Consider the following 23,343-nt stretch of genomic DNA (forward strand, 5'->3'; position numbering starts at 1 on the left):
GCAGAACACCGCCACCTCATGGCAACCTCCATTCCCTGCAAGGAGTTAGCAAGCCCGTCTAGGAAACTTGTGAACAGAAAATATTTTCACTTTTGGGCAAGATGGGCAATGTTATGGACTACGTTGCCTATTACTTATCTAAAACCACAGTTAGATGATTTTAGTATAAATGAAAAAGAATATGGCACATATTCTAAAACAGGTGGAATTCAGTAGAGAAGGAAATAGTGTCCTGCTGCTGTTCTCCTCCAGGCAAGGAGTGATTTCATAGAATCACAGAATCATTAAGGTTGGAGAAGCCCTCCAAGATCACCTGGTCCAACCACCCCCTACCACCAATGTCACCCACTAAACCATGTCCCTAAGCACCACGTCCAACCTCTCCTTGAACACCCCCAGGGACGGTGACTCCACCACCTCCCTGGGCAACCCGTCCCCGTGCCTGACTGCTCTTTCTGAGAAGAAATGTCTCCTCATTTCCAGCCTGAACCTCCCCTGGCGCAACTTGAGGCCATTCCCTCTAGTCCTGTCACTGGTTACCTGTGAGAAGAGGCCGACCCCCAGCTCCCCACAGCTTCCTTTCAGGCAGTTGCAGAGAGCAATAAGGTCTGCCCTGGGTCTCCTCTTCTCCAGACTGGACAACCCCAGTGCCAACAGCTGCTCCTCACAGGACTTGTGCTCCAGGCCCTTCACCAGCTTTGTAGCCCTGCTCTGGACATGCTCCAGGGCCTCCATGTCCTTATGTTTGTAAATACTGGTGTGCTGATGGGCAGGTAATGGGTCAGCAGGGTGTGCAGCCTGATTTCTAGAGAGCACGTAGGTGGGAAGCATACAAATGGAATGAAATTAAGCTCTTCCAATTAAAAAGGGAAAGGGAAAGGGAAAGGAGAAAAAGAAAAAGTTGATATTCTAATTCAATTCACTTGAAGTTATTTCCAAAATGAAATACCTTGGCTTTTATATTTTTATTTTAAAATTTGACTACATGCCCATTTGGCTGTCATTTCGAAGAAAAAAAAGGTGTTTATTCTGGAAAACGAAGTATTTAGACTGCCCCGATACGTTCCCAAACGTTGGTTTTCGGGTGCGGTTGGTTCGCGGAGGCCAAGGCACGAGGCCAAGGCACGAGGCCAAGCCGCGCGCCCTGCCGCTTTAAGAGCTCATCTGCATAACCCCGCCCGCCTCGCGGCGACCACGCCCCCGAAGCCCTCCGGCAGGGGGCGCTGCGGCGGCCGGGGCTCGCAGCGCGCCTGCGCGAGTCCGCGGAGTCCTTGGAGCGGCGGCGGCCATCATGCAGCGCTGGGGGCGCGTCTGCTGCGCGCTCGCTCGGGTACGGCGCGGGGGGCTGCGGCGGGGCGGGACCGGGACGGGACGGGACGGGCAGAGCCGCGACGAGCCGGGACCGGACCAGCCGGGACGAGGCGAGCCCGGCCGCCGGGGCTTCCCCCACCCGACCCGGACACGGGGAGGGAGGGGCTCCGCCGCCGGCTCCCGTTGGTGGCCGCTCGGTGTCGGTAACGGGGCGCCGCTGGGGGCTGCCCTCCGCCGGGCCGGCACCGAAACGGGGCGGCGAGGCAGCGGCAGCGCCCGCCGGGCTGCCCCCGGCCGCCCTGTGCCCGTCGCGGGTGCTAACGCGGGGTGCTGCCTGCCTGCCCGCTGCGTGCGCGTCGGCTGCTAAAAACGCGGTGTTATTTTTCTTGCAGAGGAGCCATTTTGATCGGATTCATCACGGTCTGCAGGGGGTTTGCGCGGTGCCGCGAAGGAGCTATGCCGAGCAAGGTGAGCCGCTGTAGGTAAACCCACGCGGGAGGGAAGCAGAGCTTCAGACAAGTCGGGCGCCCAGGTGGTGGAGTCCGGTTCAGAGTTTTAGTTGAAAAGTGCTTGTTCGTCACACCTGCTATCAAACTAAAAGCGTACGCAGAACTTGAACTTTATATCATCAGAACGGTGGCACTAATTAATAGAGGAGACTGTGGTTATAATGACTTTGGTACAAAGTTCATAGTTTCTGCAAGATTCACAATCAATAGAGGTTGCGTGGATCTCTATTTTAGCAATATTTGCTGCATTATAAGCTAATAATTTGCATTTATCTTTTGTGCTAGACATCAGTAGAAGCTAAGTTGAAAGAATGTTGTAATAAACCATTTAGACATCTTGGGTTAAATTCCTAGAATTTTTATAGCAGCAGGGACACGTCAGACAAAATCTAGTTATTTAATTTCATTTTACATTATTTTCCCTGTGAATTTTAAGGGTGGTTGTTTTTATTGCAGAGTGAATACATCTACGCAGCCTTTCCTTTTGTCTGGAAAGCTGTTCTCGAATGCAAAATGTAATTTACCTAATGCATTAAATGACATAATTTTTAATAGTGACTTTTCAGTGTTTTGGTGCTGTCAGATATGAATTATTTCAGAAATAGGTTGGTACTCCTGCAGTAGTTTGTAAACCAAAAATAACTGAAATGTTTTCTATTTCAGTTGATGCTGATGTCACAGTTATTGGTTCTGGCCCTGGAGGGTATGTTGCTGCAATCAAAGCAGCTCAGCTTGGATTTAAGGTAAGACCAGACCTTTTGGTCACTGAGCAGAATGGTCATCCAGATGAAAGTGTTTGTGTGAAACTGGGAAAACTGAAATTCGTATGTCCCATCTTGGGCTGCCAGATGCTGTTGACATAACCATAAACTGTTACCTTGCTTACCTATATTATATGGAAGTTGAAGTTGAAATGAGGAAGGTATTACTGTCTAGACTGCTAGGAGGCTACTCAGGTCAGCTTGCTTCTGGCTGGAAGAGATAGTTGGGATAGGCTTATGTTCTTTTGTGAGGGAAAAGGTAGGAAAAGAATGCTATGAAGGAAACTCTCCCAACAAAAAAAAAGAAATTGAGACAGTGACAAAAAAGCCACTTAAAAACTACTCTGAAATCATGAAGAAGAGACAGGGGATTCAAATGGTTGTGAGCAAACTGCCTGAGCAGGAAGGTTGGACCAGATGACCTCCAGAGGTCCCTTCCCACCTCAACCATTCTGTGATTCTGTGGGGAAAAGAAAAACAGTATTCAGCTGATAGGCTTTTTGAATGTGAGTGGATGAATTCCATTGCCATCTGAGAATTTGAGGTGAAGGCAAGTATTTTCGTAAGTTTCATTTTTCATTCATAAGCGAGTGTGACTTCAGCAAGGTTGTTATTTACCTTTACTCCTTAATCTGAGCCCGACTTGCTCTCCTGGCATTGCATTATTCTCAAGTATTTTGAAATCTGAGAAGGAAGGCAGTGCTGGCAGACTTACGTGTGCTCCTGCTGGCTGGTACGTCCCAGTGCTTTGACAGCTGGACTTCATGACAGAACAAGTTGGATAGACCACCTGGTAAGGACAGGAGCTCCCGTTTATGAGTGGAGTTCCAGTCCAACACTGGAACAGGGGCCCAGGTTAAATGTAGTCTCCATCCCTGGAGGTTTTCAGGACTTGACTGTAAAAAGGCACCGAGCCACCTGATACAGCTTTGATGTTAACTGTGTTTGGAGAAGGAAGTTTGACTAGATAGTCTGCAAGGAAGGTGCCTTCAACCTAAATGTATTTTTTTAATTCTTGAGTGTTGTCTCTGTTTGGTCGTTACTCCAGCAACTGGCTTTCAGTGATGTCTTTTTGGGTATATTTCAGCCTTCTAATGTGTAGCAGTACCAAAATATAAATATTTGAGGTTTCATTAAGAAGTTTTGCATCTGCCTGTGACCCTAATGCAGATAATTGAAATGTCTATCCTTGTTTGCAAAACCTTTTTTATCTCGGTTTAATAAATATTCCTGCCTTTATATGTATGTTGTTGCTGAGCTATTACCATGTGGAAAAAAAAGGTACTCAGTGCTACAGGTTTTAATTGAGATTTAGGCCATCTGCTTTATAGTTTCATATTCATTTATTCTAAGGCTATTTTGTGTGGCTGGATGTCTGCTTTTCCTGGAGCAACACTTTACTCAAGTTTTTCATATATGTGGTTAACAGTAGGTTACTGTATACAAGGAGATTAAAAAAAAAGTGCTCATCATTTGTTCTGTTGTGTTTTGTCATTTGTTTTACAGTTAGAGTGGGCAAAGGTTCTGGGCAGGCTTACATTCATCACCTGTAGTGTTGAAGAAACTTGAAGAATGGTTATGCTGAGGAATGTAATGCCATGGTTTTGTGACACTGGCAAAAAGATAGATTCCGTCTGTCCATCCACAGATAAAACTGAGTCTGCTCTACAGAACTTTGAACCTTGAATTTTAGTGGTACCTCTGCTAGCACAAGTGTTAAGTCCTTGTATCATGACTACAACATCCCATGTTATTGCTGTATTGGGTTTACATGGCGAGGTTTTGGTGCTGGGGGGCTGCAGGGGTGGCCTCTGTGAGAAGCTGCCCTGTGTCAGATAAGGGCCAGTTCCAGACGGCTTCAAAAGGCTGGCCAGAGACAAGCCAGTGAGCAATGATTTTTGTGCTTCTGTGAGAGAAGATGTAAGAAAAGGAGGAAAAAAAAAAACTGCTGCGCAACAGCAGCTGGGAGAGTGAGGAGTGAGAAGCAGCCCTGCAGCCCCCGAGGTCAGTGCAGCAGGAGGGCAGGAGGTGCTCCAGGCAGGCAGCAGCAGTTCCCCTGCGGCCTGTGGAGAGGCCCCTGGTGGAGCAGGCTGTCCCCCTGCAGCCCATGTGTCCCACACGGAGCAGATCTCCACGCTGCAGCCTGTGGAGGAGCCCCCGGTGGAGCAGGTGGATGTGGCCTGGAGGAGGCTGCGGCCCATGGAGAGCCCCCGCAGGAGCAGGCCCCGGGCCGGAGCTGCAGCCCGTGGAGAGGAGCCCACGCAGGAGCAGGGGGTCTGGGGGGAGCTGCCGCCCGTGGGGGACCCGTGCTGGAGCAGTTTGCTCCTGACAGACCCCGTGGTGTAGACCCATCTGGGAGCAGTTCTTGAAGAGCTGCTGCCCGTGGGCAGCCCCCACAGGCTCAGTTCGGGAAGGACGGCATCCCGTGGGAGGGACCCCATGGGGAGCAGGGGCAGGGAGTGACCGAGAAGGAGCAGTGGAGGTGAAGTGCTATAGAGTGACCGCAGCCCCCATTCCTCATTCCCCTGTGCTGCTTGAGGGGAGGAGGTGGAAGAGGTCGGATGGAGGGGAAGGTGTTTTTAGTTTGTTTTTTTAGTTTCTCACTGCTCTGGCTTGTTTGTAATAGGTAATAAATTACATTAATCTCCCTTATGCTGAGTCTGTTTTGCCTGTGACAATAACTTTTGAGTGAACTCCCTGTCCTTATCTCAACCCTTGAGCCCTTTCCATCATATTTTCTCCCCACTTCCCTTTGAAGGGGGGGGTGTGAGAGAGGGGTTGTGGTGAAGCTCGGCTACCCACCTGAGTAAAACTGCCACAATTACCAGCAATGTTCTCTGGGCAGTGGCTTCTGAACAATTTTGCTTGGTCTGATCAGTGGAGTTGATTTAAAGTGGACGAGGCAGAACCTTATCAGGTCAGTGTAGGAGCAGCCTATGCTGTTTGATCCATAGTGCGGCTTTTAAAGCCCACGGATCGTTTCACATGCCCTCATGTGCTTAAAACAGGAGGCGGGGTGGACAGGGGATCAGCATGTCTCAATGTGTTTCATTGATTTGACAGAATGAGGAATGAGTCCTGTTCTTCATGTTACCACCACCTCTACTCTAGCTCAAAAGCATCAATTTAAAGGAATGATGAAAGGGTTTCACCTGCATGGTCACTTCTCAGCAGATTTGAATTCTTAGATTATAATCCAAGGAGCTCTTAATTCGAGCATGCATGCCCATTGCAAAGGGGGAGATGCCAGTTATTTTTGCCTCTATAGAAAGGTTTGCAATGTTCTTCACCTCTCCCTCCTTTTCTCCCCTCAGACTGTCTGTGTAGAAAAAAATGAAACATTAGGTGGAACCTGTCTGAATGTTGGATGTATTCCTTCCAAGGTAAGTGTACATAGTTTGTCATAACTTCATTAAAAAAGAACAGTACCTGCATGTATCACTTTAGAAACCATTACTTAATCTTTTTCCAAGATTGACACACTTTGTTTAGAAATTGAATTTATAATCCAAATGAACTGAGGAGCTTCATAAATATAAGCAGAAATATTTTGTTTACAGACTGTTTTACGGGGTTTCCCAAATGAAAGAGGGATGAAAACCAGGGGTGCATACAGATTATCTTCTCACTCTGGTGAGCTTGCAGTATGCCATGTGAAATTCCAGATCCTTCCAAATTTTTTTTCAAATCTGTAGTTTTGTCCAAGGTGATGTACTTACGTTAAAGGGATGCTGAGCTGTTCCCTGTTCAGTCACTAGAAATTACAGGGATAGAGGCACCCCTGAAAAATGATTAACTTTGTCTGGTTTTGATTGGACGCACCACGCTCTGAAGATAACTGTCCCTTTCCAATGACTGTAGGAAGAGCCTCATTGATTAGTTCTTGAAATATTAATCTAAGCTCAAATAGTATTCTCACTGGCCCAAAAAGATAACCTGGAGAGTGGGGCTGGTGGTGCTTCTGTGGAGTAGTGCCGGTGGGGAGAGAAAAGGGAGAACCCAAGATGTGCTCCTAAGGAAGGAGAAAGAAGAAATTCAGAAGTAGCTAATATTTGATGCTATCAATGCCATTTTAAGTAACTTTAAAACTAGAGCTTTGTAAGAGCAGTGCTGTTGCTAGATGAAAGGAGTCTTCTTCGCTAGCATCCAGCAGGTGAGGGAAGATACTGACAGGCTCGTGATGACCATAGTAACAGATACAATTTTCTTACAAAGATCCCTCCTAACAGTATTGCTGTTCCTAATCTGTTTGCTTAGAGAGGTTCTGTTAGCGTTATAGGAGAAAATACAGTATAAATACAAAGTTTTGTAAATGATACATTATTTTGCCTAGATATTTTAGTAATACTTCTAATGCGGCTCAGAATATATATTGAGGAAAAACTCAACACTTAGATGTAGATCAACCCATCATTACTATGCACACTTGGAACTTTGCTAGGATCTATTTAATTGACTTTTCTTATTGAGTCCTTGATTATTATTTTTATCCTCAAGGTTCTTACAAAAGTGGTTCTGAACCCATGGTTAAACCTGGATGCTAGCCAGAGTTTTTTTTAGGTGGCAATAAACTTCTTAAGAAGTGGATATGTAGGCTGCGTACACTGAAACAGTAACAATTTCAGATACTCATTTCCAAAAAGCCACTCAAAATAATATATTGGTCATGGATTTTTTTTCCTTTGTAATTGCTGAAGTCTTGCGCAGTGGCTGTGTCTCCAGTTAATGTTTTGGTTATTACAGGTTCAGGGTTGTAGCAGTTAGGTAAAATGGACAAATTTTAAACATTGAGAGTCAGTAAGAGTTACTCAGAAAAATGATATTATCTTGGTCCAACAGTATTAGTTTTACTCAAGCCTGTGTATATGAGGCTAGTATCTCAATATATTCTTTGAATATATTGTACCTTCTTTAGGGTTCAGTCTGTGCAGACTACGCAGTTTACTTCTTGCACAGATATTGATAGTTCCCTGCTTGTGATGGTTATCATAAAAGACTTACTGTTTCTTCCTGAGATCTTTCCTTAATAATAATGCTGTTTCTAATCAAAATGCTGTTCTGGTGGTTCTGCATTTCTAGCTGCTCATTTATAAACATACTTACAAAGGAACTGTTCTAACTTTATTTTTGAACTGTGAGTGTCCAGTGACCTGAACTAGCTCTAAGCCATCAACTACAACTAGCTGTGCAGCTGTGATTTTGAAATGCACCTTTTAAAATATCAATTTCAGACTTACTAGAGAATGTTGTGCAAAGAACGTTTTTTTAAATACACTAGCTAATACTACTAATATTTAATTAATTCAATTGCAAGTGTATGTCCCAATTCATGTTTTTGTGTGTATACTTTAGGCCTTGCTGAACAACTCGCATCTTTATCATTTGGCCCATGGAAAAGATTTTGCTAGTAGAGGAATTGAAAGTGAGTATGCAGAGCAACTTGTCAGTGCCTGGTAATGTAAATGGTTTCCATCAACAAACAAGTATAACAGTTCAAATCATATTGTTTTAATTGTAGGAAAGTTATTCAGAAAACTTAACTGACTAGCAAACAATATCCTTTCTCTGTCAACTAGAGGTTTAGGGACATGTGACTATTCCTTGAGTCCTGAGTAGAGAAGTTATACTTGAAAAGCATAGTACTGTTATTTAACATAGCAGTTGTTGAATGTAACCTGTATCATTTCGTAGAGGCCTTCAGTACATCTTATTGTATCAAACCTGTTAATTGTGTAGGTTAGCTCCTATAAATAAACTGGGATGCTTAATCCAAGTTTTTTAACCTTAGTTACAGGAATCCGCTTGAATCTAGAGAAGATGATGGAACAGAAGAGCGGAGCAGTAAAGGCCTTAACAGGTGGAATTGCTCATTTATTTAAACAAAACAAGGTTAGTTTGGATTATATACTGCAGTGTATCTGTATTTTTTTCTGATCTAAATTTGTTGCTTTTTGCTTTCTCATGTTTTTGCCACATAAATTAATTTGAGTGACTGACTCAGCAAGGGCAGATTCTGAATGCTTTACTTTTTAGGCTATTATAAATGAACAGCTCTTTTATTCTTAAATCTAATTAAAAGAATAATAGTAACTTACTTTGTGATTTGTACCAGATGGTGATGCAAAGGTTAGTGTTAGCGGCTTCTCTAAAGCAGTGAAATTCAAATTAAATGTAGCATAACTTACATAAGTATTTTGAATCTTAATGTACTGTGTTCTGATTATCAAAGGTTACACATGTATCTGGGTTTGGAAAAATAACTGGCAAAAACCAAGTCACTGCAACCAAAGACGATGGCAGCACACAAGTTATCAATACCAAGAACATACTTATAGCCACAGGCTCAGAAGTTGCTCCCTTCCCTGGAATTACCGTATGTATTTGAAATCTCGGTGCTACTGTCTTTCAGTGGGTAATATCCACATCGTTTATTGTGTAATAACTTTTTGCATCTGATTGGCCTTCGCTTTCTGTGAGCTGTACGTATTGTAAGCCTCTCTTTGTGGATTTCTTTGCCTGTCACTAGATTGACGAAGATAATATTGTGTCATCCACTGGTGCACTGTCACTAAAAAAAGTCCCTGAAAAGATGGTTGTCATTGGTGCAGGAGTCATCGGCGTGGAACTGGTGAGAGAATATTTAAACCACTCGGTCCTTAATTTATAAAGGAACAGGATGTTGTTTTTCATTGTACTTAGCAGTATTGCTGTGATTTAACAGATGTTGTGTGAGTTGTAGTGAAATCTCAGAATCTATGGCCTGCTAGCTCCCTTTCCTACCTGAAAATCTGGGATAAGTGTTTGTTGCATCAGCATTCCTGCATCTGGTTAGCTAAGTGGAGAAATGAGAGAGGAACATACAGGCCCCACATACAGTTTTTTGGGTTGTTTAACTTCCACTGAGGTTTGTACTTCTTCTGTATCTAGATAGGGGAACTTCCTCTTTTAAGGGAAGTTCATTTTAAACTATCCTAGATTCCTGTTCATAGCAATTAATCCCAAAAGTCTTATGTGATACAATTACATGTATTATATCTAATAACCAAAGGAGTGAAGGCTTTGTAGATCATCTTAGGGTGAGTCCCTTTGCCTCACACCTGCGTAGTTCAAGAAGTATGTTTATGTGCTGGCTTTGCAATGGCTTGAGGATTTGCACATCTTCTTAGTGGTTGATTTAGCTTGCAGACCATTAAGCAAGGAAAGAGTAAGCAAAGTGAAATACTATCTGGATGGATGTGGGCTAAATAAGGTATATATGGCTTTTGTGAAGCTGATGGTAGTGGTTATCGTTAGAAATACATGCAGAAGCAGCAGTAGTTATTATGTAAGTTTTATGCAATAAAATGTCTTACTGTTTTGATTTAGTTTGATTTTGTGGTATTAGGACACCACAACTTCTTTTGGGTTTTCTGAGCTACATGCCAATTCTTTGGGCTTTAATTTTTCTATTCCTATAACCTAAAATATACCTTATTATTTTAACCGTTTATTTAAAAGCTTAATTACATGGGTTACATCACAGTAGTTTTAGGCGTGCAAACAGTGATAAATTCACTTTTTCTGAAAGGCTTGGGTTTAGGGAGGCAGACGTGTTATCCTACACTATAATGTTTGTAAAAACCGATCAGTTTGCTATAACGTTTTGTCCCCCTTTTGCAGAGTTCACTGTTTGTGGTAAATACTGCAGTAAAGAAACATGAAATTTTCCTTTCAAAACCTTCTCTTCCCTTAAGCATGTTGTTGTGACTGCAGGGGTCAGTTTGGCAGCGCCTTGGTGCAGACGTGACAGCTGTGGAGTTCATGGGCCATGTTGGTGGAATGGGAATTGACATGGAGATCTCTAAAAACTTCCAGCGTATTCTTCAGAAACAGGGACTTAAGTTTAAGCTAAACACCAAAGTTACAGGTGCTACCAAGAAACCAGATGGAAAAATTGATGTAGCGTAAGTATTTAACATAAAACTAAAGGAATGCAAGTTACGTTCCTCCACCCAGTCCTTCAGATCTGTTTGAAAATACAGTCTGATATTGTTCTTCAAACAAGAAGAAATGAAACTTAATTCTTCAGTGGCATTTAATTTTTATCTTGTATTTAACTTGGTGTTCATAATTTTGGCTTTATTGAATTCTAAATTGTTTGTATCGGAGAGGTTCTATTGACTTGAGTTGGTGTGCTAGTGTAAAAAAAAAACAAACAGCGGTTTTTTTGTTTGTTTTTAGTGAGATCAGTGATTTTAAAAAAAAAAAAACAGACCACCCTAAGTCATGCTTTTCATGGAAGTTCTCTGCTTCTGGTATAATTAACATAAATTATTATTCAAATGGTTATTTTTAAGTTATTAATTCTTGGATGCTTACTGGAAAGGATCTTTTGTCCTTTCCTCCCCTTGTCTCCAAATAAGCATGATAGAGATTTGATTGCTTCCGATTAGAAATAAATGAAATTGTCCTGGAATGTTTTAAATAGCCAGACTTGAGCCTGCTGAAGACTCTAGATGAACGGCTAATGCAGAAAAATATAAGGCAAATTTTCTTTGTAAGGTCCCTACCTGTACACTACTACCTCTGTTCCTTTTCTTGTCTACATATTCTCTGTGCAGACAGGTTACATAAGCATTTTCTTAAAACTGCAGTTTAACGTTACTTAACAAATGTAAGCTTAAATGCCTTTTTCATTGAAGTCTTAATATGATGAATTGTTTGCTCTATCTCCATGCCTCAGGACAGTCTGTGCTTCGCCATTGTAGAGGTCCTAGCTTTGGGCCTCTTTATGTACCGTGCTGATGCTGGCTGGACCTCTCATGTAGTCTCTGTATTTAGAATGTTTCATACTCAAAGGGAGTGTGCTTTTCAGACACACTTCCTAATCAACCCCACTTGCCATGCTTTGGTTCTTTCTTGCACTCTGAGCACATGAACTGACCTTGTTCTGGATGCAACTAAACGTGAAGATGAACTTGAGGGATGTACCTTATGCAAGACAGATCTGCAGTTTGGGACCAGGAGAAAGCTTACTTAGAATACATGGCCCTACCTCACCCTGAAGTAGAAACAGCTTGGATGCTGAGTACTCAGCACCGATTGCTTTGCTGTACAGATTTGCTCTTAGCAGGCCATGCTACTTGCTAATGGATGCGTAGGCTGAATTTCTGTATCTAAGAGTTATTAACAAATGGGGTAAGAATTACTGGCCCTTCTTCCCTCCCTACTCGTCAACTCTTGTAAGGAAATGAGGGGTGGACTGAAGGCAAGTGGTTTTGGGTGCCAGATTTAGCCAGTAGGTCACCATCTGGATCATATTAATTACTAGTCAGCGAAACACAATGCTGCAAGTTTACAGCTTAGCATTTTTGCTGTTTGTTTTTCTATAGTGTTGAAGCAGCAGCTGGTGGCAAGGCAGAAGTAATAACTTGTGATGTGCTCCTAGTCTGTATCGGTAGGCGTCCTTTCACAAAGAATCTGGGTCTCGAAGAAATTGGAATTGAACTTGATAAGAAGGGGAGAATCCCAGTCAATAACAGATTCCAAACCAAAATTCCCAAGTAAGTAATTAATTAATAGTATTTCTGACTTTATTTGAAACGGGACTCTTATTTTTAAAAGTTTAACCTATTAAAACACTATAATTGCTGAATATAGCTTTTTCTGAAAGGAAAACCTAAATTTCTGTTTATTTATGCAGTTGAAGATTTGTAGTCAACCCTTAGTTTTGTAATTTAAAAGTCACTATGTGTTGGTACTAATTCTTGAAGTGTGGTCATTTGGTGGAAGCCTTTCTTCTGTAGTCTCTATACTTCTGAAAATTAATGTTTGAATCTGATTTTATTGGAGTATGTTTTAAAACGACTGTTATATAAAGTAGCCTAGGTGTACTAGGACTTTTTAAACAGCATCTTATTTTGTTTCATTGGTCTGATAGCATCTATGCTATTGGTGATGTAGTTGCTGGACCGATGCTGGCCCACAAAGCTGAGGATGAAGGCATTCTCTGTGTTGAAGGGATGGCTGGGGGAGCGGTTCACATCGATTATAACTGCGTACCCTCTGTAATATACACTCACCCTGAAGTGGCCTGGGTTGGCAAATCAGAGGAACAACTGAAAGAAGAGGTATTGTTTGTTTTTCTTCTCAGACAAAACTCTTTTTTTTCCAACGTGGATGTGGTTTCATAATCTAGTAACGGCTATTAGTTTATCTAGCTACTTTGTGCAGGAGAATTTCTCTATCTGAATGTATTGTGTAGGGTGTATGATTGATTCCTTCCTGCATGCTACCCTCACAAGGATCATGGTCTTGTTTAATAACTTGTTTTGTGAAATTAATATTGATTCTTGTCTATTTTTATTTAATACACCTTTATACCTGTTATCTTCATGCATTGATCTGCTTGTCTTATCTGCCTCTTATTTTTGTATTAGTTCTATTTTTATATTTATCTGTATGGTTACATCATTCCTGTCGAGCTTTCAGGTCATTAACTCAATGCCAGTAACACGTATCTTTTGTAGGGGGTAGAATACAAAATTGGGAAATTTCCATTTGCTGCGAACAGTAGAGCAAAGACAAATGCTGACACAGATGGCATGGTGAAGATACTTAGTCAAAAATCAACAGACAGGATGCTGGGTGCTCACATTTTAGGCGCAGTAAGTATTATAAATTGTGCTGTTGTCTTGGTAGCTTAAGGGCTTTTTGTTGTGTTACGTAGTTCTTGTAAAAAGGAAGATTTGAATTTCCCCAGATCACTTCAATTTGCTGTTGTCTTCTGCAGCCATGCCCTCCTGCCCTCGTCCCCAAGGCTTTTCTGTTGCTTTGGTGTCAGACCCACCTTTTTTTTTTTTATTGATTACCTAGAATTGCTAGGGTTATTCAGTTACTCTATTTTTTTTTTCTTTATGAATGTTGCCAAATACTTGAGAGAACAGCAGAAATTGACTCAAGTTCTAGAAGTTGGGGAGCTGAATGGACTTTTTTTTTTCCTTTTTTTTCTCCTCTGATATTCCAGCTTCAGCAAAGTTGGTAGCCTTATGTGGCATTCACCAAGTCCGGGGTCAGTAACTGATGGAACTTGATTAAAAACAGATCTTTTTTTCAGAATTTGAAATCAGAAAATTCTTTATGTGAAAGATACCCTTTTCTGCTCTACCAGTCAGAAGTTGTATCTTAGACCCTAATCTCACTCTTTGGCTTGGTTTGGTTTTCTTAGCTGTAAAGGTGTAAATGCTCTTCTTTTATTCTTTCCCCCTAAAGATGTATGCAGAAACATTTCCATATATCTTTGCGTATTGTTTTCAGAAAGAAAACTTCTTTAAGAAAACAGTGTTAAACACCAAAGCTGTTCTCTGTTTTCCTGGAAAGGAAATTTTATTCCTATGGAAGGATATACTGTCAACACTGGAAGATCAGCACTGTAACATTCATATCTGAATGGGAAATTACTTACACTGAAAAATAAGGGACCCTGAGTCTTTGTATGCCATGGCTGTCAGTGTTTTCTAGTGAAAAGTCTTTATAACAAAAGTGTTTGTAACTAAACAGCATTGACTAGCGGAAGACACTCGGAAGTTGTGTTATAGGTAGTTGTGTGGATAGGCTGTGTTTCTGAATCCTATTTCTATCATTCCTTATAGGAATACATAGTAAGGTGTTATGCTAGTTACTCTTCTCTCACAGTGCCAATCAATTAAAAAAAAATCCCCATTCTCTAAAGAAAGTACAACTCAGTGAGAGACAGTAATTTTCATCAATAAAGGGAAAGGGCTGGGGAGAAACTTTGTGTATGTGAATGCTAAAAACGTAATTGGAGACTTCGTTATTTTATTTCAGCTACTCAACTTTTCTGGGTAAATCCCTATAAATACAACAGATAAATATAATGTAAATATAAATTAATTATGAAATTATAAATTAATGAAAATGAGGGCCCTCTTTTATTTATCTAGTTATCAGTTTAATTTTCCAGAAGGGCATTAGTGGTTTTTTTTTTCTGTAGTGATAATATACAGTACCTTTGATCAGAATGTGGGTAGTACCTGATCAGTATTTTGTGGGAAAAATGCCCAGATTTTACACAACCCTCAGTAATAAGAACTCTGATTTTGTGTTATGTTTAGATTTACGCTCAGTTTGAGTACTTAAAACTGGCATTAGAACACAGCTGAAGTCCTAGTCATATTATGGCAGTGTTTTGTTATTTTTTAGCAAAATAGAATTTACAAGCTGGATACTTCCTAGTTAGTAATTTAAAGAATCTGCATAACTGCGTAAAGATTTGTTCTAACTGCAAAGAACATTAAATTACAGGGTGCTGGCGAAATGGTTAACGAAGCTGCTCTTGCTATGGAGTACGGGGCATCATGTGAAGATGTAGCCAGAGTTTGCCATGCCCATCCGGTAAGTTTTTTCTAAACAAACTGTTGAACACCATGGTTGCACAGACATGCCGTAACTACATGTAAATATTAACGATTTGTACCTTTTGTGTCTATTCTCTGCAGACGGTGTCAGAAGCCTTCAGGGAAGCAAACCTAGCAGCATCTTTTGGCAAAGCTATCAACTTCTAAAACGAAAGACCAGTTCTCTGTACATGCGTAGTACATGTCTGGAAATGGACTGTGGTCCCTTGTGGAAGGCTGAGTTTGAGGATGTTAGGACTGAATTAAGTGAATCTCTTCATTTTAGCCATCAGATATTTAAACAAGTAGAGTTTGGAACAAGCGGAATTATCCGGTCTCTGTAAATTAAATACTTACAATTACGTGTTTATTTACATTCTGAATGTTGCAGAAAAACAGCCTAAGAGAACTTTTTTTCTCAAAACCAAGCATTTCGCTGCTGCATGGGATTATAAAGTGTGTTGGTCAAAACTCTGAACAAGTGTCCAGCATACCTGGTGTGTTCTTATTTGAAGTAGTGATAGACTAAAACAGTTGAATGCTGGCACTTAGAATGCTGCTGGCACTTAAAATGCCACTGTCACTTCCGCACAAAAACGTATGTCCTTCTGAAAGGATTAACTTAGTATTTAACCTACTTCTTCTTGCATACAAATACCAAAATTTGTTTTGATCTAGTAATGTTAGGGTGCTGGGAGAAGAGGGGCTTGTATAGATCAATTAAAACTATATTAACTTTTTTAAGAGAAAATCTCCGTGTGTGTGTGATTCTCCACACATCATGTTTTCATATTGAAAACTCATCGGGAAAAATCAAGTGCTGATAGAGAAATGAAAAAATGAAGAAAAATTTCATCTTTCTGCTACTTAATCTTGTTTTTAAAGCTTCCATTGTCCAATTCTCTTCAACCTCAAAATGCTAGAACTGGATAGCAAAGCAGCGCTCACAGTTGAGTGTGATAACATGAGGGTTAATCTTCTGCACCTTCCACACACAAGGGCTGCAGCATCAGCTCTGCACATAGTTGAGACGTACTTTGTTCTCTCCTGTTTTCTGTTTTGTGCTCTCTTTGTGTCTCTGCTGTAGCAAGAGAGCTTAATAAATATTTAACATGGCTGGCTGGAGGGTTATATTGGGTTTTGTTTGTCACAAATAGCATCTTTGGAATATCCCTAATGTGTATAGGGAATGTGCCCAATTCCAGTAGCTCACTTGTTTTGCAAGGTGCCTTTTTTTTGTTATGCTTTTCTGCCTTGAAGAAAATCTTAATGTGTGCTGATATTGTACGTGTCCTTTTCCATTATGCCGTTGGAATGATAAATGAAGAAATGCTTTAAAAAAAAATCTGCAAAAGCTACTTGACTTTATGTATAGACAAGATGGTTATGTCACTTTGCCTTTCTTTAGAGCTTCTAATTCAAGTATTGAATTGCTGTCCGTGCTGAGAGATGGAAGAAGATTCAAAGTCAGGTTGAATAGGGCTTTGAGCAACCAGTCTAAGTGGAAGATGTCCAGCCCTCTGCAGGGACCAGGTGATCTTTAAAGGTCCCTTTCAACCCAAACCATTGTGATTCTATGAAATGTACAGTTTCCTGAAGATATCAATTAATCTATATACACCTGTAATACTATTCTTCATTTTGTTTTTATAACCTCTGTTTGAAAAGTAGATGGGAATCAACCAGGGTCTTTAAGCTCATCACCAGGCTAAGAGATAATGCAGTGTATCCTTGAATTAGTGGAGTAAGTGACTTAATGTGGATCTCCTTTCAGGTGGGTGTTAGTAGGATGTTGCTGAAATAAAGCAAAGGCAAGACAATAGAATGAGGGAGGAAGAACACGATTCTCAAAGATCTAGGCATTTCAGAATCACTTCTCCCTATGGGTAAATTCTATTAAGTGTTCATCTGACACTTTGCAAGTTCTAGATAGAAGCCCTGCTCTCTAAGAAATACTTTTGTGTCCACTCCTCCCCTCCCCTCATAATTGTGGCAGTTTTTGACAGTCTTGCTGTGGTTCAGCCTTGGGATTCATCAGTTACAAATTCTCATATGTCATCTTGTTCTTGTTAAATTTTTGGAGTTTGAAACGCTTTGAAGACTGCTACTAAAATTGTACCAGAGATTTGTCTCCCAGACACTTGAAAATAAAAATCAAGGCCTGGGATTGTTATGGTATTGTTACTTCCCAGTATCATTTCTGCTCTAGTTAAATATACGAAGAGTGCTTGTAGAGGTAGGAATAAGCCTGAATGTTACAAAGTTTGCAGATTTTATTTTTAACAGCTGTTAAATGATGCTGCTGTGGTAAGCAATTCCTGTTCTGGATTTTTTTGTTCTAGTGTTTGTAATGTGTGAAGGCTGGATGATGATTTACGTGTACTGCTCTTCAGTTTCCATAGGTGGCGCTATAATTCAGCTGTAGTTGCCCTGACCAGCTCTGCTCACAGTCAAGGTGAGGTAAATTGTTGATCAAAGAATACATCCAAATATGTTTCTCAGGTCAGAGTTAGCAGTCAGGATATGTAAATGCCTGTTGCAGATGAGGATGCTAACTTGCACATAAGTTAGTTAATACTACAGATCAATTACTACAATTACTGTGTGGTTGGCTGAAGGTGCGCTGTTCTATAGTAACTTTGAACTTAAGTACACAGTTTATATGAACTGGATATCACTCTTGCACTTCAAAAAAAAAAAGTCTTATTTGTGTTTTGTTAAGTACAAGCTGCTCTTAGGGAGCTTCAGTGTGCTGCTTTAAGAGTCTGTACAACTCCTTAACTGCTTCACATTAAGTGCCCTATGAACTTGGTAGCTTTCTTCTAGAGAGTCTTGATCCTCCAACGATGGTTTATCACATGTGGTTTGCAGAACCCCTTCAGTGCTGACCTCTCAAAAAGTATTTCAGTGAAATTAAACTTGTTTTAAGCCTAAATGGGTATCATGCAGAGGTTAAATATTCTTTGTGCAGTAAGTAGTAGGGTGCAAATGCTAGCTAACCACACAGATGGTATTTCTTCTTTCACTACTAACTGTTCTGAGTTATCATGCTGTATTTCACAGTAACTGGAACCCCTATTTAGAATTATGCAGTTGGAACCCCTATTTTATTAGATCTCTAGCTATTTTAAAAACAAGATTTGCAGAACCTAAAGGATTAATTGATTTACTTTTTCAGCTACTGAAAACAGCAAGGAACTTAATGAGTCATACGAGGTGCATACAGTGATACAAAAGTACTGTTTATTTTCAATGTCAAAAAGTTACTTGTCTTTGGTTCTGTGACTTAAAAGTCAATATAAAACCTGTTCACTTTATCAGGTCTTAGTGTAATGTCAAAAAAAATCTAGTGTAATACTTGTAAAAAAAAAAAAAAAAATGCCCCATCCTGAACATAAGCATTTTCTGCTTCCTTTTATAAGCAAGTGCTATAAACAGCAACTTTCTGGCTGATTGTCTGTAAGAGGGAGCGAACTGTCTCTTCCAGCTCCACCACCTGCTTGGCTTTGTCTTCGAGAACTTTTTGATTGTTTTCGTATGTATTTTCCAAGTCTGTCAGCAAAGGAAAAGGAAAAACAGTGTAATTAGGTATGTTTTAATGCAGTAAAATATAAATCATAGCTGTTACGGATAAACTACCAAGTTTATTTTCTTGTGGAAGAAAATCTGACAAAAAAAATAGCAAAGGCTGGAATGGCACCTTTTGTTTCCTTAATGTGGGGACATAAAGCAACATGGAAGTAATTTTCTCTAAGTGGAAAAGGTATACTTTGATTCAAGTTGAAAATAACTGCCATTTGTTTGGTGTTTTTTGTGTTGACCTGAAATGTGATTATGACAAGCCAAAACTATTCAGTGATTCATTGTAATTGTGCAGGAGCAGCTAAGGGGAAGAGTAGGTTCCTGGACTGGCAAAAACAGGAGGAAAACTCAGCTTCCTCCCTGGCAGTTACGGGCAGGCTGCCCTCTCCCGCTTCAGTTGACTTTACGTGGCAATTGTAAATGTTAAATTCATCTGTAAACTGGAACTGCTGTATCCTAACTGCCTTTTGTTTCAACAGCATTCCAGGGTGGGGGTAAGGGGACTACCGTTTGAAGATGGTGTTCTGGGTAGTCTGTCAAGAAGTGGGCTGCTTTTAGTGTTGCCAAATGGGCTAGTCCTCATCCTAATCATGGTAGTTACATTTTAATTCCACCCTGTAAGGATTCTTAGAACACTGAGAGGTGCCATACCAAAAGTTTGTGTCTCACTGTAAATTTTAGCTCTTCTTTTTAATGCAAATCTTTGATTCAAGGCTATGTTGTGTCCCTAATAAGGAAATCTGTTCAAACCTCAGCAACAAAGAATTCATTTCCTTTTTCTTTTCCTGCTGCTGCTGAATACTTGGTTTAACAGCACGCTAGTGCTTTGTATTCTGAAGATAACGACTTGCCTGCTCAGAACAGCCTTACCTTTGAGCAGCTGGAGTTTGCTGTTTGCTTGAGCCAACAGGGCTTTAGCTTCATCTTGCAACATGCCAGCTTTCCTCCTAGCGTCGGCCGACTCCTCTGTTTTCTTGGCAATGAGATCTTCCACCGTTTTGTACTTGCTGTTCAGCTCGGTGTTGAGGACCTGTTGTTCCAGATTCAAACACAAGATGGAGCCGCTCAAAAGACAATGCAAGGGGAGTTGCTCAGTGTTCGGGGTAAGGAGAGCACAGGCTGTAAGCTCAGGTAACAAAGGCAGAAACAGGGTCGGGGGTATATCCTGTTTAATACTCGAGGTTTTAAGGGTTGGCATGAAGACTCAGTTGCATTCTTGCAGATCTGTGGCAATTCTACAGCTTTAATACTTGGCAAGGATTTACAGGATTCAGTTACACCGTTGTGTAACTTGTGGAAGCTATGGCCCCTAGCACAGCTGAGAAGGTTAAGGAACTGGCCATGCTTCTGGTTGAACGTATGCATTTAGGGAGGTATAACCTTGCTGCCCTTTCAGTAAGAAGAGGGCAGCTGCCTGGTTCGCATAGGTGAAGGTGCTGGAGAAGACATCAGGTTGGCTTCTCAGCTGTGCTTTTTTTCTCTGTGAGGTTAAGGAGTACTGTCACCCACATGAATTCAACTAACAGGCGAGTTAACATTCTGCAGCAGTGCTGGAAGTCTCTTGGGTTTACTTGACAACCACCTGAAATACTATTTAGTGTTTGGAAATAATTGATTTGATGGATAACGTATCCCTGTCTTGGCAGAAGATCTCTCTCTTGAGACTGATGGGCTAATTCCAGCCAAAAGACTGGAGGAATGAAACTTTCTTTGGCGGATTTGTCAACTGTTTTGTTAACGAACATTCTTTTGGTGTTACGAAGGTGTAGAGCAGACACTGGGAGTGCCTGCACATGGTCAGAGTGAGTTTTGTATCTCTGGTACTTAGAAATGAGACTGGTTTTATACTGAGCTAAGGATTCTTTTTTTTCTTGCCATTTAATTCTGTATATGCCAAACTTTGATTTGTTTGGCCTGACCATCACTGCAGAAACAAAAATAGAGATTAAAAAAAATTAGCCAATGCATTTGTGGCATATGGCGAAGCTGAGGGACAGAACCAAATCTATGAGAGGCTGACAGCGTGACAGCAAGATGTGTTTTCTACAGCTATTCTAGAAACTGACAAATTCCTAATACTTCTCTTTGTATTTGGTAACAACGTGAATAAAAGCAGGTATCTCTGGTAAGTGCATTAAACACTTCTTTTGTCCTCAGTGCTTGGTCAATAAATGAAATATATTCAGTAATGTTCCCCTAGCCATACCTGGGGTAAGTTTTATTGGCTTTCCTTTAGCATTTTTCCCAACCTTCTCACCTGCTTAACGTCTTCGGCATTTTGTTTTGCAGTGCCAGCTTTTTCTTCTATCTTGTCCACGTTCTCTGAATTTGTAGCAGCCTTTTGCTTAAGATCTTCAACACTCCTCTCTAGCTCAAACAGACGTAAAGTGGCGTTGTTCAGTGTTTCTTCAGATGCTGCATTTTCAGATTCAATCTAATAAAAGGAGGGACAAAGATATGCTTTCAAAAGTTCCTAAATATAATACAAACTTTCTGAGTAAGCCCCGATCAACTAATTAGGTCACGTCCATAGATCTGATATAAAAAGGTGTTACAGTTTCATTAAAAATGGACAACTGCAGTCAGGGTGAAAAAAACCACTGCTTGAAGATCAGGTTTATAGAGGGCTGCAAAAGCATTACAGAACCTCATTAAAAAAGACTTGATTGTATTACACATGCAAGAATTGCTTAATCTGCAAACAGAACTTCACAAGTTCATTATTAAATGATAGTGTTAAATGGCTGAAGCTGCCTGTCTCTTAAGCTAGCCAAACTTCATGGGCATAGATATTGCTCTCATGAGACCAGGGTACAGAGTTAAAGTCTAAAAATATATTATCTGATGAGACTACAGCAATTGCCACTTTAGTACAGCATTAGTTTTCTTAGTCCCCTGCTGCAGTGGATGCCATTGCTAGATAGCACGGTTATGCCAACACACTACAGCAACAATGGGTTGGGTATGTATGACTTTACAGGGATCTTGGCACACCTGCTGTGTTAGAGAAAGCCCTAAGAAAAAGGCTTTTATCACCCCCATCCATACCTTACACCACTGAAGTCAAATGAGCAGGATTGTAGCTCCCTAATTCTCTAGTTACGTCATACTAACTCAAAAGTTTATATAAAGCGAGAATGGTTTAGATTCATTTTAAGTGCAGTCTTTTATTTGTAGTACCCGAGAGCCTTGCCTAGACATCCTTACATTGGTTTCAGATGTGTTGCTGTTTCTGTATCTTAAGGAAATAACTTACTGAGGTCAGCAGGTCTTGAGTTCCTTTAATATCTTCATCAGCTTGTTTTATGGCTTTTTCAGCTGCATTTTGTGCCTTTTCAGCTTCTTCTAGTGCTGCTTTCACCATGTCTGCAGTGACTTTAACATCTGTTGCACCTTTGCTGTGGAACAAAACTATGTTAACACTAAGAACACTTTACTTCGGTACAGGGAAAAGCACTAGTCATACACTGCAAAGGGCTATTTTTGTCCTTCAGTGAAGGAATGGGGAATCTGCCTTGGCGTATGGTACACTCCATGTTTCCTGACGGTGTAATCAAAGCCTCCTTCCAGTTCTTGGTGACTGAAGACATCTAATACAGAACAGGGTTGCGTACCTTGCTTTTTTAGCTTCCTCCAGCAGCATTTCTGCTCTGGCAATGTCTCCAGCGCTCTGCTGTAGGATGACTTCAACGTCAGAAAGGCTTTCCACACGCTCACGGATGTCCTCTGTCAGGGCTTGTAGCTGCTGGGGAGTGCTTGGCATCTCCATGTTGAGTACTTCATTAGCCACTGCCTCGATGCTGTCCAGGTCAGCGCTGTCTTCTACAAGATGGGGACACATTACAAAGATGTGAGTAAATGCTTCAGACTGTCAAGGCTCAGTACTCAAATTCTCATCCAACTGCTCCCCCAAGAAGCAAAATAATGGAAAAAAATTCCTCCCCCAGACTAGCAGCAAACCAAGGGGTCAGAACCGCTTCCTTGGGGTGAAACTTCCCTCTGAGAAGAGGCCCAGCAGGCGCGTAGGCCCTGCTGGCATCGCTCTCTTGGAAGCCTTTTGAAGATCTCAGCGATTAGCTACACCGGGCTGGGGCTGGGGGGCTGGGGATGCGAGCCCACAGGAAAGGAAGCCAACAGCTGCACATAAATGTAATTGTGCTAACAGTACACTCAGCCCTGTGCAAACACAGAAGGAACGGGTTTGCCATGCTGCCACTCATTAGCGAACAAGGCCCTCATTTAACCTTTACCTGCTTTCTTAAAGGGAGATAACCTCACCGTTTCTGCCTTTCCTCCCCTTTAATAGTACTGTGTGTGTCTTTCCAGCCAGAGCTTATGAACACACTTGGCAAGCTACAGAAGTACAATGGTCTCAGCTGAAATGAACACAACAAAGTACTACAGATTGGCCTCGTTTTCCTATTGTCTTGGTTTTCTGTTTCCAGATTTCATCATACCCATTAAATCTGGCTGAAAGGAGCAGGGGATGACAACTATTGCATTACCCTGTGGAGGATGATTTAAAAATAAAGACAGTTTTCACAAACGCAGAATTAAAATAGGTAATGTAAGGTTTTTACGCATTAGGAAGTCTCTGATCTGTTTAATGAGATTTCTCAGATCTTCATTGCTTCTGTCCACTTGCTCTTTTGTAGCATTGGTTTTGAGCAAAACTTCTTGTGCATTTTGTTTGGCTTCGTCAGCTCTCTGTTTTGCTTCAGAAACCTGAAGAGAATAAAAATGGAAGGCTTGAATGCATATTTGCTTCTGCTCTAAGGCCTGTTT

The 23,343-nt window shown here is 41.1% G+C and overlaps 2 protein-coding genes across 5 annotated transcripts in view; one reads left to right on the forward strand and one right to left on the reverse strand.

The window, feature by feature from the left end:
* Positions 1-1,187: 1,187 nt before the first annotated feature.
* DLD (dihydrolipoamide dehydrogenase) lies at positions 1,188-16,096 on the forward strand. Its single transcript, XM_080561529.1, has 14 exons — positions 1,188-1,330; positions 1,704-1,779; positions 2,484-2,563; positions 5,896-5,964; positions 7,934-8,003; positions 8,370-8,470; positions 8,811-8,954; positions 9,108-9,209; positions 10,334-10,524; positions 11,953-12,123; positions 12,501-12,690; positions 13,090-13,227; positions 14,885-14,974; positions 15,079-16,096. The coding sequence occupies exons 1-14, from the start codon at positions 1,292-1,294 to the stop codon at positions 15,142-15,144; spliced, it is 1,527 nt and encodes a 508-aa protein (XP_080417655.1). The 5' UTR covers positions 1,188-1,291; the 3' UTR covers positions 15,145-16,096.
* Positions 16,097-18,197: 2,101 nt separating this feature from the next.
* Positions 18,198-23,343, reverse strand: part of LAMB1 (laminin subunit beta 1) — a 42,085-nt gene continuing 36,939 nt past the window's right edge. For all 4 annotated transcript variants that reach the window (XM_080561463.1, XM_080561464.1, XM_080561465.1 and 1 more), the window contains exons 29-34: positions 23,139-23,283; positions 22,173-22,380; positions 21,815-21,956; positions 20,816-20,992; positions 19,429-19,588; positions 18,198-18,528 (exon numbers count right to left, since the gene is read on the reverse strand). In XM_080561463.1, the coding sequence (XP_080417589.1) occupies positions 18,392-18,528; positions 19,429-19,588; positions 20,816-20,992; positions 21,815-21,956; positions 22,173-22,380; positions 23,139-23,283 (969 nt within the window). In that variant the 3' untranslated portion in view covers positions 18,198-18,391. The remainder of the gene's footprint in view (positions 18,529-19,428; positions 19,589-20,815; positions 20,993-21,814; positions 21,957-22,172; positions 22,381-23,138; positions 23,284-23,343) is intronic.

Source organism: Anser brachyrhynchus (assembly GCF_964034855.1).
Source record: "Anser brachyrhynchus genome assembly, chromosome: 1".
NCBI classification, from domain to species: Eukaryota; Metazoa; Chordata; class Aves; order Anseriformes; family Anatidae; genus Anser; species Anser brachyrhynchus.

What these genes read in the sequence shown, in the direction of transcription:
- DLD (XM_080561529.1), top strand. Translation starts at nt 1,292, where the DNA reads ATGCAGCGCTGGGGGCGCGTCTGCTGCGCGCTCGCTCGG. An exon ending in CAGCTCAGCTTGGATTTAAG is followed by an intron (nt 2,564 to 5,895) that starts GTAAGACCAGAC and finishes TTCTCCCCTCAG; the next exon opens with ACTGTCTGTGTAGAAAAAAA. An exon ending in AGGAACAACTGAAAGAAGAG is followed by an intron (nt 12,691 to 13,089) that starts GTATTGTTTGTT and finishes TATCTTTTGTAG; the next exon opens with GGGGTAGAATACAAAATTGG.